At 42.1% G+C, this 14,697-nt stretch overlaps 1 protein-coding gene across 2 annotated transcripts in view; it reads left to right on the top strand.

The window, feature by feature from the left end:
* IL1R1 (interleukin 1 receptor type 1) overlaps nucleotides 1–14,697 on the top strand; it is a 96,212-nt gene that overhangs the window by 78,292 nt on the left and 3,223 nt on the right. For both annotated transcript variants that reach the window (XM_040336413.1, XM_040336412.1), the window contains exons 8-10: nucleotides 1,512–1,657; nucleotides 7,636–7,779; nucleotides 8,663–8,824. In XM_040336413.1, coding sequence (XP_040192347.1) covers nucleotides 1,512–1,657; nucleotides 7,636–7,779; nucleotides 8,663–8,824 — 452 coding nt within the window. The remainder of the gene's footprint in view (nucleotides 1–1,511; nucleotides 1,658–7,635; nucleotides 7,780–8,662; nucleotides 8,825–14,697) is intronic.

The raw sequence follows: 14,697 nt of genomic DNA, 5'->3' as shown, positions 1-14,697 counted from the left end.
TTCTAACTTTAAAGTTGGTGCTTTTGGTGGCGGTCACCTCAGCAAGGAGGATTAGCGAGCTTCAGGCGCTTTCCGTTTTGGAGCCTTTTTTGTCAATCTTCCCTGATAGGGTAGTATTAAGAACTGATCCGAGTTTTCTTCCGAAGGTAGTGTCAGTGTTTCATAGGACGCAAGAAATAGTGTTACCTACCTTTTGTCCAACTCCTTCTTGTCCGAAGGAGAGAGAATTCCATTCCTTAGATGTCAGGAGATGCATTAGACGCTATCTAGAGGTCTCTAGCGAGTACAGAAGGGCGAATTCGCTTTTCATTCTGTTTTCAGGATCCCGCAAGGGGCATGGGGCTTCCAAAAGTACTCTGGCTAGATGGTTACGCATGGCTATCCATGAGGCATACAAAGCTAAAGGTTTGGATCCCCCTCCGGGAGTAATGGCCCATTCTACTAGGGCGGTGGCAACTTCCTGGGCAGAACGGGCTGGAGCTTCACCAGAACACATCTGTAAAGCGGCAACGTGGACGAGCTTTTCCACCTTCGCTCGTCATTATAGGATGGATTTGCTCTCTGTGTCAGAGCAGTCTTTTGGCAGGAAGGTCCTGCAAGCGGTGGTCCCACCCTAGAGTAAGTACTCGGTTATCATCTCCAGGTGCTGTCCTGAAAGACGAGGTGAGAAAACCTTAGTTAGACTTACCGGTAACGGTATTTCTATGAGTCTTTCAGGACAGCACCGATAACCCGCCCTTTTATTATTAAAGATAATATATATATATGCTAATGTGTGTAGTTTCTATGTTCTGCTTATCTAATTTCAGCGTGGCCGGAGGTACTCGTGAACAACTGAGGCCATGGTGGAAGGGGGCGGAATTTATAGCATTGACTGCAGTGTTTCCTGGGAAGTGGGTGGAGCTGCGCTCTCTCCAGGTGCTGTCCTGAAAGACTCATAGAAATACCGTTACCGGTAAGTCTAACTAAGGTTTTTTTTAAAGAAGGTTACACTCACTGAGATTGATTTACTAAAACTGGAGTCATAATCTGATGCAGGTCTGCATACAAACCAATCAGCTTTATTTTTTTTTGTTTTTTTTTGTAAAAGCTTAATTGAACAAGCTAAAATTAGAAGCTGATTGGCTATCATGCATAGCTGCTCCAGATTTTGCACACACCACACGTTAGTAAATCAACCCCAGTGTCTGTTATTGGCCTTAATAATAAAACACATATAATAAAAATATCAAGTCAAAGTTGCATTCAATGTACAGAATACATAGAAATGCATCATGCACTTGGTCGGCAGTAGAAAAAAGGAACATGGTTTCCAACATGAGAAATGAAAGGGAGCTTTATAGATATTAGGGATAAGTAACAGTCGCAAATGTTATGAAAATGCTGCATCTGAAATCTGTTTGCCTTAATGGACAAATTATACAATTTTAGAAGTTTTAATCATTATCATGACACATCTAAAGAGAAGGATTTTTTTGTTTGAGCTAATATTATTATAATTTCTCTTACAGTGAAGCAGTCAAAGATGGAGAAAAAGTGGAATGCCGAAATATAACCTTTTCAAGTGTTAAAGAAGAAGATTATGGTCTACGATTTTATTGTTATGCTGACTCTATTTCAGCATATAGTCAGGCATTTTTTATACTGAAACGACCAGGTATGTATTCACATATATTAATTGGCTTATAAGAAGCAAATGGTCAATTATTTTCAGACCAAAGTACATGAATTTAATATTTTATGAAGCTGATTATATAAAAAGACACAAGGGTGGCAGTAGGTGGAGCTTAGCCATGAAGTCAGGGAAAGTCAGTCCTGGTAATAAAAGAAAATAAATCATATAGGGGGATAGAAGAGGCTTTTCTGATTAACCTCCCTGGCGGTATGAATAATTCAGATTTTAGGTGCTGAAAGCGGTATCATTATTTTGGCGTTTTATATTGTAGGCCTGTAATTCTTAGAAATAACTCACTTAAATCTGTCCAAACAAGAGTCTAGTAGACATCTCGGGTATAATAAAATTTGAAACACAAAATCATAAATTATAATATAATAAGTAAATATAAATAATTATAACAAATAATATAATAATAATAAAAATTATTACTTTTAATTCTTTGATGACAAATTTTTCACCACAAATCACTATCGCTCAATTCCGCAGGTGATTCTAATTTATTATCGCTGTTTTTTAGCTGGTCTAAACCCACTTTTAACATAAAGGGACACTTTTTGGTTGCTATGGACAATCTCCAGTTTCCAGGCAGAAAGAACAGTTTTTATTATATAAAAGTACATGTAGGACACTGGGCAGACCACTAGGGACAAACGGGGTGTGTATATCTCCACCCCCGTGCGTCGTAACGTCGCAGGGAACCGAGCTCAGCGGCACTCGCCACTGTGAATCGAGTGAGGAGGACACCACTCGATCACACAGCGGGGAGGCATCGGAGGATCCAGGGACAAGGTAAGTAACTTGTGCCTGTGGACACTGTGAGGCGATCCCGAGTCTGGCTTGGGGTTGCCGCTTTTGGTCTTGAAATTCCACCCCGAGCCAGACTCGGGAATACCGCTGGGGGGGTTAAAAGCTTTAGATTGCTTCTTGTAGTTTTTCTTTTTGGAATTATTGCTAAAAATAAAGTACAGCCAAAAATTTATGCTGAACCTCCAGGCAAATAAAGACACATATGAGTTCCCCTCTAGAGTAATTAGTTTCATGTTTTGTTAAAATCTTCATTTTTTTGGTTAAACGACTTACACCTCTCAGAACATAATGATTGGAATTCAAAATTGTTCTAACGCCACTTTTCTGGTGGTAGTTCCCTTAACCCCCCGGCGGTATTCCCGAGTCCCGGGATCGCTCGCAGTATCCAGGCAGGCAGAGTTACTTACCTTGTCCCTGGATCCTGCGATGCCTCCCCGCTGTGTGATCAAGCTGTGTCCTCCTCGCTCGATTCACACAGTGCCTGTGTGCCGCCGAGCTCCGTTCCCTGCGATGTTATGACGCACGGGGGCAGAGATCGGCAACAAATTCAAAAATGTAAATAAACACAATACATACAGTATACTGTAATCTGTATGAAATAAATACACCCCCCCCCCTTTGTCCCTAGTGGTCTGCCCAGTGTCCTACATGCACTTTTATATAATAAAAACTGTTCTTTCTGCCTGGAAACTGTAGATTGTCTATAGCAACCAAAAAGTGTCCCTTTATGTCAAACGTGGTTTTAGACCAGCTAGAAAACAGCAATAATAAATTAGAATCACTTTCAGAATTGAGAGATAGTGATTTGTGGGGAAATTCGTCATCAAACAATAAAAGTAATAACAGCGACAATTCTGCAACTGAGAAAATGTTAGTGTTTTTGATTTGATTACATTATTGAATAATTTTTATTATAATTATATTATTATTTGTTATAATTATTTATTAAATTATAATTTATGATTTTGTGTTTCAAACTTTATCATACCCGGGATGTCTACTAGACTCTTGTTTGGTCAGATTTAAGTGATTGCAGGCCTACAATATAAAATGTCAAATTTTCATGCAAAATAATTGTACCGCTTTCAGCACCTAAAACCAGAAAGAATCATACCGCCAGGGAGGTTAAAGAATTATTAAACCCCAAACCAAAAATTGAATATATTACAGCTTATTATATTATATTAGTTGCGGTGGCTGCGTGAGCTTTCTTTCTTTAGGCTTATTTCCCTCTGTTTCACATGGTGATTTTGCCAGTAACAGACATCCTTTTATTAGAGTCCCCCCACTCTGGATAAAGGAGCAGCAGAGACACCCTTGGACATTGGCAGTCTGGGGGGAGAGTAGTGTTTGATGCACCAGCAGATTTAGACACACTAACAAATTGAAGCCAAGCTCCAGCTAAAACTTTTTAAGCAGTTGCAGTGTTTGTTTTGTTCCTTTTGGGATAAAGATTCCACATAAATAAATAAAAGCTGATCATTGTAAACACTCCTGTCAGTGGCAAATGGCTTGTCGCAACACTCTAATTGTTATATTTGAAGGAGAACTTGTCTGTTGAAAAACAACAGACTTACTGGCCAGAACACCAGGTGATAATAACAGAAAAAAAAAGCATAAAAATCACACGCAAGAATTGATAAGCTGCAATATAATAAATGTTTGCTTTTGGATTTAATATAGGATGACATTTCCAAACTGCCCCCCCTCCCAAAAAAAGATGATTTTTTATACTTTTTTTTACCAATTTTTGGAAAAACAAAAGCAAACAGTGGTCACCAGTTTAGACAGGTGGTATACGATGTGAACTTGCTTTACCTAAAACACTTAGGGCCAGATCCACGTACCCTGGCGCATCTTTCCGTCCGGCGTAGCGTATCTCTGATAAACTACGCCGCCGTAACTTACAGCGTAATTTCTGTATCCTAAAAGAATTTGCGGCGTAAGTTACGGCGGCGTAGTGTAACTCTGGTGGCGTAAGTGCGCGCAATTCAAATGGATCTAATGGGGGCGTGTTTTATGTAAATACGTCTTGACCCGACATAAATGACGTTTTTTTTGAACGTCGCATGCGCCGTCCGTGGGGGTATTCCAGTGCGCATGCTCCAAATTAACCCGCAACAAGCCATGACGTTAGGACGTGAACGTCATTCTACGCAAAGCCCTATTCGCTAACGACTTACGCAAACGCCGTAAAAAATTCAAAATTCGACGCGGGAACGACAGCCATACTTAACATAGGATACGCCTCATATAGCAAGGGTAACTATACGCCGAAAAAAGCCTTACGGAAACAACGTAAAAAAATGCGCCGTCCGGACGTACGTTCGTGGATCGCCGTATCTAGCTAATTTGCATACTCGACGCGGAATTCGATGGAAACGCCACCTAGCGGCCAGCGTAAATATGCACCTACGATCCAACGGCGTACTAAGACGTACGCCAGTCGGATCGAGCCCAGATTCAGTCGTATCTTGTTTTGTGGATACAAAACAAAGATACGACGGGGCATTTTAAAAATTACGCGGCGTATCCATAGATACGCCAGAGTAATTCATTTGTGGATCTGGCCCCTGGTGACAGCGGCGTACTTTGTACATCACCCATCCCATCAGGGACACTTACTTTCGTGAGTGCACTGCATTGAAGTTATACTTAAGATTGCTATAAGCATATCTGCCTGTGTATTTTTCATTATTTTGCGATTGTGCACCGCACACAATCACTGGCTACCTAAAACAGGTGTTGGACATCTCTTAATGGTAGAGATGGGCCGAAAACTATCCTGTTTAGTTCTCAGCAGAACTCCTGTTAGCTCCATTCTAACCCAGACGGCGAACCCCATTAAAGTCTATGGAAACAGGAAAGATCAAAAGTGCCCATTTTGAGTGCTTATATGCAAATAATTGGCCATAAATGGAGTATGGGTGTCCGGGTACTGCTCTGGGGGACATGTATCAATCAATTCTATTTATTTTTATGAAATGTTCCTTTAAATATAGTGCCTGGAGGGTCCACTTAGTCTGTCTGTAAAGTGGTGTATCTGTAGTATGCATAGAATATGCTGCAGCAAAAATGTAATTTCTAAAGAAAAAAAACCTGAGTCAAATCACATGCAAATTGACTCATGGTTGCAATTGGCGTGGGGTCCATGATGCATAACTGATCATTATCCGAGCAAGCAGCCTGGCAGGTCAGGAAAGGATGGGGGGGACAAGCAAGGGCACCCCACCCTGAACCATACTAGACTACATGTCCTCAACATGCAGGGAGAGGTGCTTTGGGGCAGGGGGGTAAGCTCCACTTTTGAACTTGTACCTACAGGTAAGCCAATAATAAGGCTTACCTGTAGGTACAGTGAATATCTCCTAAACTTGCACTGTTTAGAAGAAATACATAAGGGATGCTGCTGGTGACATCACCAACGCATGCACTCTGAATGGGCGGCATTATGTGCACAGGAGTGACATCACTGCAGCCCCTGACATTCATAAGGCCTGAGTCCACAAACCCGGAAAGTAAAAAAAGTGACGATGGCAGTGCCCGATATCCGTGACAGTTCTGCATGGGACGGATTCGCTTTACAGGTAAGTCTATCATAATGTGCTAGTAAGCGGTACATACTAGTACATAATGACTTAACCCTGCAGGGGAGCCTACTTTATTTTTACATGGGGGGCACCCCAAAGCACCCTCCCAATGTTGAGGGCATGTGGCCTGGTGTGGTTCAGGAGAGGGGGGGCCGCACTCTGCCCCCCCTCTTTTCTGCGGCCGGCCAGGTCAACGTGCTCGGATAAGGGGTCTGGTGTGGATTTTAGGGGGAACTCCACGCCATTTTTTTCAGACCCGAACCCGAACATCCAGGTGTCCGCTCAACTCTAGTTATAATTTAAATGAGTACTTAATATTTTGGTCCAAAACCATTTGATCTTGGGACAAACCCAGCAAGTAAGGTACATTAAGCCTATCTGCCTAGCGAGACATTGAGGAAAATTGTGAGAGTTTGGCTGGCACTAGATACCATCTGGATAAGACTTTATATATTGCCTCATTAGGAGATTTGTTGATTATGTTCACATTTGCCCCAGTTTTCCAAATCTATGTCAGTATCTGAATCTAGTGTCCAAGCCATCTTGTAAGGTAGAATGTCCAATACCTAGTCGGAGGCCTCGTACACACCACCATTTTCCTCTGCAAAATCCATCAAGAAAAATGCTGGCAGAGCATTTTTGCCAAGAAAAATGGCTGTGTGTATATTTTTCGTCGAAAAAACTGTCGTGGGTCTCAACAAAAAAAAAGAGAACATGTTCTCTTTTTTCTCGTCGGGAGTCTCAATTTCCTTGTCGTGTTTCTCGTCGGGCTGGTTTACGACGAGAAACATGTTTGTGTGTATGCTTAGAAACCCGCGCATGCTCAGAATAAAGTATGAGACGGGAGCGCACCTTCGGTAAAAGTAGCGTTCGTAATGGAGATAGCACATTCGTCACGCTGTAACAGACTGAAAAGCGTGAATCGTCTCTTACCAAACTTTTACTTAACACGCAGTAACATGAGATGAGCAAAAGCAGCCTCAAGGGTTGTGCCAGTGGAATCGAACTTCCCCTTTATAGTGCCGTCGTACGTGTTGTACGTCACCGCGTTTGAGAACGACGAGATTTTGTCTTGACAGTGTGTATGCAAAGAAAGCTTGACAAGATTCTCGACAAGCCTGACAAGAACCTCGTTGAGGAGAACGTTTCATTTACGACGAGATTCTCGGTCGTGTGTACGAGGCCTAATTGTTACTAGAATAAAGAGATGCCTCCTCTTTGAACGGATGGCCCAATTTTTGAAGGATGCCATTGTGTTAATGTCTTCTTTTATTATATTGAGGACGTAGAGAGTTTGGTGCATCTAAAACATTTTTAGAGGGAGGCATATCAAGTTTGTTAATACATTTATCTTGTGTTTTTTTGTGTATAAATTGACATAATATCTCCCCTGTTTATCCATCACTTAAATTGGTTAGGCTTCATGTTGAGGAAATGTCAATTTTTGTACCTAAAATAGTTTTTTAATAAAGTGAATTTGTTTAAGTAACAAACTGTGTTTATTTTCAAACAATTACATGTATTTGATTAATTAATTGTATTTTATTTTAATCTCCACAGGTCCTAATTTACAGGGACTCTTGATTGCAATATTTGTGACAGCAGCGTTTTTAATTATTTCCACTATAATCATCATTAAACTTTTTAAAGTTGACCTCGTTCTTTGGTACAGGAGTTCCTGTTTTTCCCATCCTCACCAAAATGGTATGTTTTAATACTAGTAACTGCAATAGTAAGGGGGTAATATACAAGGGATGATACAGATAAGGATTATCCACTTAATGAGGCTGATTTAGTTTTTGATTAATTGATTTGACTTCTGATTTACTAAATTAATTATCTTCACACAATAATTATTGTGAACATTCCCTTAGAAACTCAGAAAATTAAGTTTCTCTGTACACTCATAGAGCTCACTATGTTTTATAGTTCCTGAGGTGCTCTAAAGGGTATGCGACCAGACCTGTTGCTACATTTGTCTGTCTTTAGTTTGGGAGAATTAGTAGTAAATACAAGTTTACTTCAAGTCATGTAAACTTTAAATCAATCAAAATCTGAAAGCAAACAATACAAGCCAAATAATCCAAATAAATCATAATCATGACTTTGGCACATTTCCAACACATACAGTATATATGCTGCAATGTAAGATTGTGTGGGCTTTTTATACTTGAACGTTTAACCCCAAGCAAGTATAAAACACCAATGTTTAATACAGTTATGTATTCCTAATACATAATGTAAATACATATATTACATAAATTACACATAATGGTCCTCTAAACAGCAGGACCAGGGGAGAGAACAGCACTGTGAGATGCAAGTGTGCAAGTGTAAGAATTGATGCTGGTTTGAAGCCAAAGAGTAGTCACACCAAATATTGATCTGATTTAGATTTTTCTTCTGTTTGCTCACTTAGCATTTTTGTAAATTGATAAATAGATTTTTGACTGTTGTACTGTTGATTTAATGAATTCCAACAGGGGACAACTTGCTAATGAGAAAAGCCACTTCATGTGATTCTGATTGGGAAAACTATTTAGTAATTACGACTTAATTAATTGAAATGTTTTAATTATATTTGCAGATGGCAAGATGTATGATGCCTACATTATGTATCCAAAAAATGCCATAGGAAACAGTGCATATGACATGGACTTATTTGTGCTTAAGTTGCTTCCTGAAGTTCTTGAAAAGCAGTGTGCTTATAAACTGTTTATTTTTGGAAGAGATGATTTACCTGGGCAAGGCAAGTGTCCTAAAATAATATTCTGTGTTATATTGATTTCCACACACTGATAGTCACCCATGGATTTCTTCTTTACTTTTGGCATGAGCTAAATTGACATTTTCTAAAAGTTTATATACATAAGAATTTGGATGTAGGATAACTGTGAGGTTGATTCACAAAAAATGGAGAGTGCAAAATCTAGTGCAACTGTGCATAATAGCAAATCAGCTTCTAACTTCAGCTTGTTCAATTAGGCTCTATTCACAGTAATGTGTTTTTTTATGCATTTTGCAGAAATGCAGGGACATTTTTTAACATGGGTTCCTATGGAACATGTTCACATCAATGCATTTGTGTGCCTCTGCGTTTTTAGAAAGGGTCGGGGACTTTTTTTCCCGCAAAATGCAGCGTTTGCATGTAATAGAATTCAATGGACCAGGATCCAAAACGCAAGTACCGCGTTTTTGCAGCAATTTGCGTTTTTGCTTGTATTTCTTTTTTTAACACTGTATATAACTGGTTGCTAAGGAGGGGGCCCGAGAAGCCGGCCGCCGCGTCCTTAACAATCAATGAATCATCAGCTGTCAGCTGGCTTCCCGCTCAATGTAAAGAAAAAAATGCCGGGTAAAAAAATTGTGAAAAAAATAGCGTGGAGTCCCCCCCAGATCCATACCTGGTCCTTGGGTCTAGTATGGATTCGGAGCGGACCCCCCACATCAAAATAAAAAAAATGGTGTGGTGTTCCCCCCTAAAATCCACACCAGACCCTTATCCGAGCATGCAGCCCGGCAGGTCAGGAAAGGGAGGGGACGAGCAAGTCCCCCTGAACCATACCAGGCCGCATACCCTCAACATGGGGGGGATAGGTGCTTTGGGGCAGGGGGGCTCTGCGCCCCCCACCCCAAAGCACCATGCCCCTATGTTGATGGGGACAAGAGCCTCCTCCCGACAACCCTTGCCCAGTGGTTGTCGGGGCCTGCGGCCCCCTCTATGTGAATGAGTATGGGGTACAGTAGACAGTTTTTGACAAGTCTTTTAATAAAAAAAAATATCTTCTTCTTCTCCGCTTCATCCTCTGGTCTTCTCCTTCTCCCCCTGCTTCTTCTTCCGCTCTTCTTCTTTCTTCTGTCTTCTTTGTCCGGTGTTGTCCATGGCAAAATCGCGGTAAAAATCGCTGTAAAAGCATGTGTCCAAAAACGCGGCAAGCACCACAAAAAGCACTGCAGAAACGCTCAAAAGCAACGTGCATAGATGTGAATCGAGCCTTAGGCTTTGAAAAAAATAAATAAAAAATTGGAAGTTGATTGGTTTCTATACAGAGCTACACCAGATTTTGCACTCTCTAGTTTTACTGAATCAACCCCTAGGTGTCTTATGGATATTTCAGGGATTATCTACATACATGGGCTACACCCAATCTTCAGTGCTTCGAAAGTTATATTAATTTGCTTCGATTGTTTTTTTGCTTATTTTGTGTTGTAAAAATAGATTTAAATTATAACCAACTACGTGACTTTACAGTTAATGGAATAGCTAGAAGCTACTTTTCTTTAATGTCTGAGTAACATAGGAATTCAAAAGCTGCTGCCTACAGGAGGTTGAGACACTGGCAAGCAGAAAATAAAGGAAGCCTGCCCAGCATGCCCAAGTGTTTGCTAGTGTCCTAGGAGGTTGGACATCTTTTATTCAGCCCTTTTATTTTTCCTTGGTGACAGTCAAGATCCTTGTTATACCACTGCAAGGTTTCTTCCTCTATAACTTAATTCAAAATTTAGGATTTATTTCAATTTTGTACCGCACTGAATCCTAAAAATAATGATAAAGCATAAATACAAATATCACTGAATCAAATAAAACCACATTGGAAAATATATGTATAAAATCAATAAAATCGGAAAGAAAAAAGAGCACCCCTAAATTTGATCTATATAAGAAAATAGACATATTGGCTAATATAAAAATCAATAACGAATCCAACAATTAACCAATATTAGATGGATAGGAAGTAGGTATTGTAACCTCATGGTCCTAAAAAAACTCTATGTTGTACAGACAGTAAGGACCTCTATAATTTATTTATAAATTAATTGATGTCCCATTCTACATTGATTCCCTGGGGGAGTGGCACTGTAATTCATAAATCCAAAAAGTCTCAAGATGAGACACTCCCCTAATGATACAATACCTGTCGCGGAGAATGTGTTTCCAGCACGACGGCATCGCGCTGATTCTCAGCGACATGGTGCCGACAGCGAGCGCATCATAGAAGCGACAGGGATCCGACTTGGATTCCCGCCAATTCTAGCCGCGGCATTTGGTATGAATCATGAGGGGGAACTCCACGCCAAATTTTAAATAAAAAAACAGCATGGGTTTCCCCCAGGGGCATACCAGGCCCTTAGGTCTGGTATGGATTGTAAGGAGAACCCCCTACACCAAAAAACGGCGTGGGGGTACCCCCACAATCCATACCAGACCCATATCCAAGCACGCTGCCTGGCCGATCAGAAAGGAGGGGGGACGAGCGAGCGCCCCCCTCCTGAGCCATACCAGGCCGCATACCCTCAACATGGGGGGGTTGGGTGCTCTGGGGCAGGGGGGTGCCCTGCGGCCCCCACCCCAAAGTACCATGTTGATAAGGACAGGGCCTCTTCCCGACAACCCTGGGCGTTGGTTGTCAGGGTCTGTGGGCGGGGGGCTTATCGGAATCTGGGAGCCCCCTTTAATAAGGGGGCCCCCAGATACCGGCCCCCCACCCTAGGTGAATGAATATGGGGTACATCGTACCCCTACCCATTCACCTGGAGGAAAAGTGTAAAAGAAAATAAACACACAACACAGGGTTTTAAAATAATTTATTAGTGAGTTTCAGGGGTCTTCTCCGCTCTCCGGGGGGTCTTCTCCACTCTCCAGGGGGTCTACTTCCATCTTCACCGCTCTCCGCTGTTGTCTCGGCGCTCCCCCGTTCTTCTCTCGCTCGCTCTCCGGTGCCTTTTTCTGGGGGTGGCCGCTGCTATCTTCTTTTTAGCTCTATTTCTAGCGGCGGCGCGTCAACATTGGAAGAAAAGAAGGCAGACGGCAAAGAAGAGCGGGCTGTGCCGCCGTTAGTAATAGAGCTAAAAAGAGGATAGTGGCGGGCAGCCCCGAAGAAGGCACCGGAGAGCGAGTGGGAGAAGTACCGGGGAGCGCCGGGATGACAGCGGAAAAGATGGAAAAAGACCCCCCGGAGAGCGGAGAAGACCCCCCAGAGAGCGGAGAAGACGTTTAAAACCCTGTGTTGTGTGTTTATTTTCTTTTAAACTTTTCCTCCAGGTGAATGGGTAGGGGTACGATGTACCCCATATTCATTCACCTAGGGTGGGGGTATCTGGGGGCCCCCTTATTAAAGGGGGCTCCCAGATTCCGATAAGCCCCCCGCCCACAGACCGTGACAACCAACGGCCAGGGTTGTCGGGAAGAGGCCCTGTCCTTATCAACATGGGGACAGGGTACTTTGGGGTGGGGGGGGCTGAAGGGCGCCCCCCTGCCCCAGAGCACCCAACCCCCCCATGTTGAGGGCATGCGGTCTGGTATGGCTCGGGGGGGGGATGCTCGCTCGTCCCCCCTCCTTTCTGACTGGCCGGGCAGCGTGCTTGGATACGGGTCTGGTATGGATTGTGGGGGGACCACCATGCCGTTTTCGGCGTAGGGGGTTCTCCTTACAATCCATACCAGACCTAAGGGCCTGGTATGCCCCTGGGGGGAACCCATGCCATTTTTTTATTTAAAATTTGACGTGGAGTTCCCCCTCATGATTCATACCAAACACTGCGACTAGAATTGGCGGGAATCCAAGTCGGATACCCGTCGCTTCTATGACGGCTTGTTCCCATCGCGGCGAGCCGGCTTGGCGCTGGCTCCCGCGACGGGGGCTCATAGGTGGTCAATTTTGCAGAGAAAGGGAGCGAGATTGACACAATATCGCGGTCACCTATAGTAGCTCCTTCCCTCCAGGAAGGAATGTATGAATCAATGATTACAAACTCTGTACCTCAGGGATCTCTTTTATGCGGTAGTGATGGGGGGACTGTGTGTTTGATGTTGCCATCTATAATCTTACTGATATGCTCACTGACTCGTAAATGACCTGATGATACGGCCGACATATTGTTTACCGCAGGGGCAAGTCAGTAAGTACACCACGTTCTTAGTGGAACAGGTGCAAAACCTTTTGATAGAGAAGAATTGATTTGTAATGGTAGATCTGAACTCTCTAGTTTTGTTTCTGCCAAGAGCATTATATTTGCAGACCTTGCCTTTTTTGCATGGAAAAGAGCCTGTCATGTTACTCGAAAAAAGAGGGACTGACAAGATGATTGATTATATTGGGTGCTACTTTGCTCTGCAAATTAGGTACACCTCTATATACCACCTTCAGACGTTCGGGTAAAAAAGAACCTAAAATACGGTCATTCCTCAATATACCCCAATGTTTGTTTATAATCGACTTAACTTGTTTGTGCTGCACGGAGTATGTCGTGACTAATGACCATTTAAAAAAGGCTCATTAGGTTCATTAGGTTCTTCAGACAGTAGTGTGTTCTACCAATTTCTATGATGCTATCAAGATGAAGATCTACGTCCATCTGTCTATAACCTTTATCCAAAAACCTTGTAAGTAAAACTGCCGCCTGAGATTTCAAAGTATCAAGGTCAGTGCAGTTACTGCGTAACCTTAAAAATTGTCGCAGCGGAATTGATCTTAACCATGAGTAATGGTGACAACTATTGATCTGTATAAAACCATTATGATTGGTAGATTTAAAATACGTTTTATATTTAAAATGGTTGTAACTAATCTCTAAATCTAAAAAATTAACTTTCTGTCTACTATACTCAAATGTCAGTGATATGCCACTGTCATTCTGGTTCAGTTCTGAAAAGAAATTGATCAGTGATTCTGATCTGCCATCCCATAGGAGGAGGATGTCGTTAATGTATCTTACCCAAAGGATCAACTGAGATCCACCTGTGGCATAGATGACATCCTCCTCCCACTTGGCCATGAAGAGATTGGCGAGGCTAGGGGCAAATTTACCCCCATAGCCATGCCTCTCTGTTGTAAATAGTAACGACTATTGAACCAGAAATAGTTGTGTTATGTGGCAAACTTCAATAAATCAATAATGTAGCTACTTTGAGTATGGGTAATAGTCTCCTCCTGGTTTAAAAAGTGGCTAACTGCTTCTATACCTAGATCTTGCTGGATACAGGTATATAGGGAGGCGACATCCGCCATAGCAATGATGCAATCCCCCTGAACAGTTATAGCGTCTAATACCTTGATCGTATCTCTGGTGTCTTTGAGATATGACAAGGTCTTCTTCACAAGAGGTTGCAGGTAAAAGTCCACATAACATCCAACTCTTGAGGTAACAGAGTCTATGCCGCTCACAATAAGCCGGCCAGGAGGACACACTGGATTTTTATGTACTTTTATTATGTAATATATCATTGAAATACGGGGTGTGTGTGGAATTAAAAACTATTTTTCCTTTCTATTTAAAATGAAAGTATGGAAACCTTTGTTGACAAGTGCAGTTAATTAATTTTTATAGATTCGTGGGATTATTGGGTAATTTCCTATAAGTTTCTGTGTCACTTAAGATGTTATGCATTTCCTTTTCGTAGTCTTCTTTATCTAGTACCACTATCCCACCGCCTTGCCTTAATCCACGGGGCGGATGACGAGGTCTTGTCTCTCACATAGAGACTTAAGACCTGCCTTGGAAAAAGAATGATTGTATATCTTTTTTGGAGGGAGCATAGCTAGATCTTTGAGTACTAAATCTCTGAACATGTTGATGGCGGGTGCCATTTGAGCTGGAGGGTTGAACAGAGAGGGATTTGAA

This window comes from Rana temporaria, chromosome 2 (assembly GCF_905171775.1).
Source record: "Rana temporaria chromosome 2, aRanTem1.1, whole genome shotgun sequence".
NCBI lineage: Eukaryota > Metazoa > Chordata > Amphibia > Anura > Ranidae > Rana > Rana temporaria.
The sequence above is the reverse complement of the archived record's forward strand: the minus strand, read 5'-3'. Positions and strand labels throughout refer to the sequence as shown.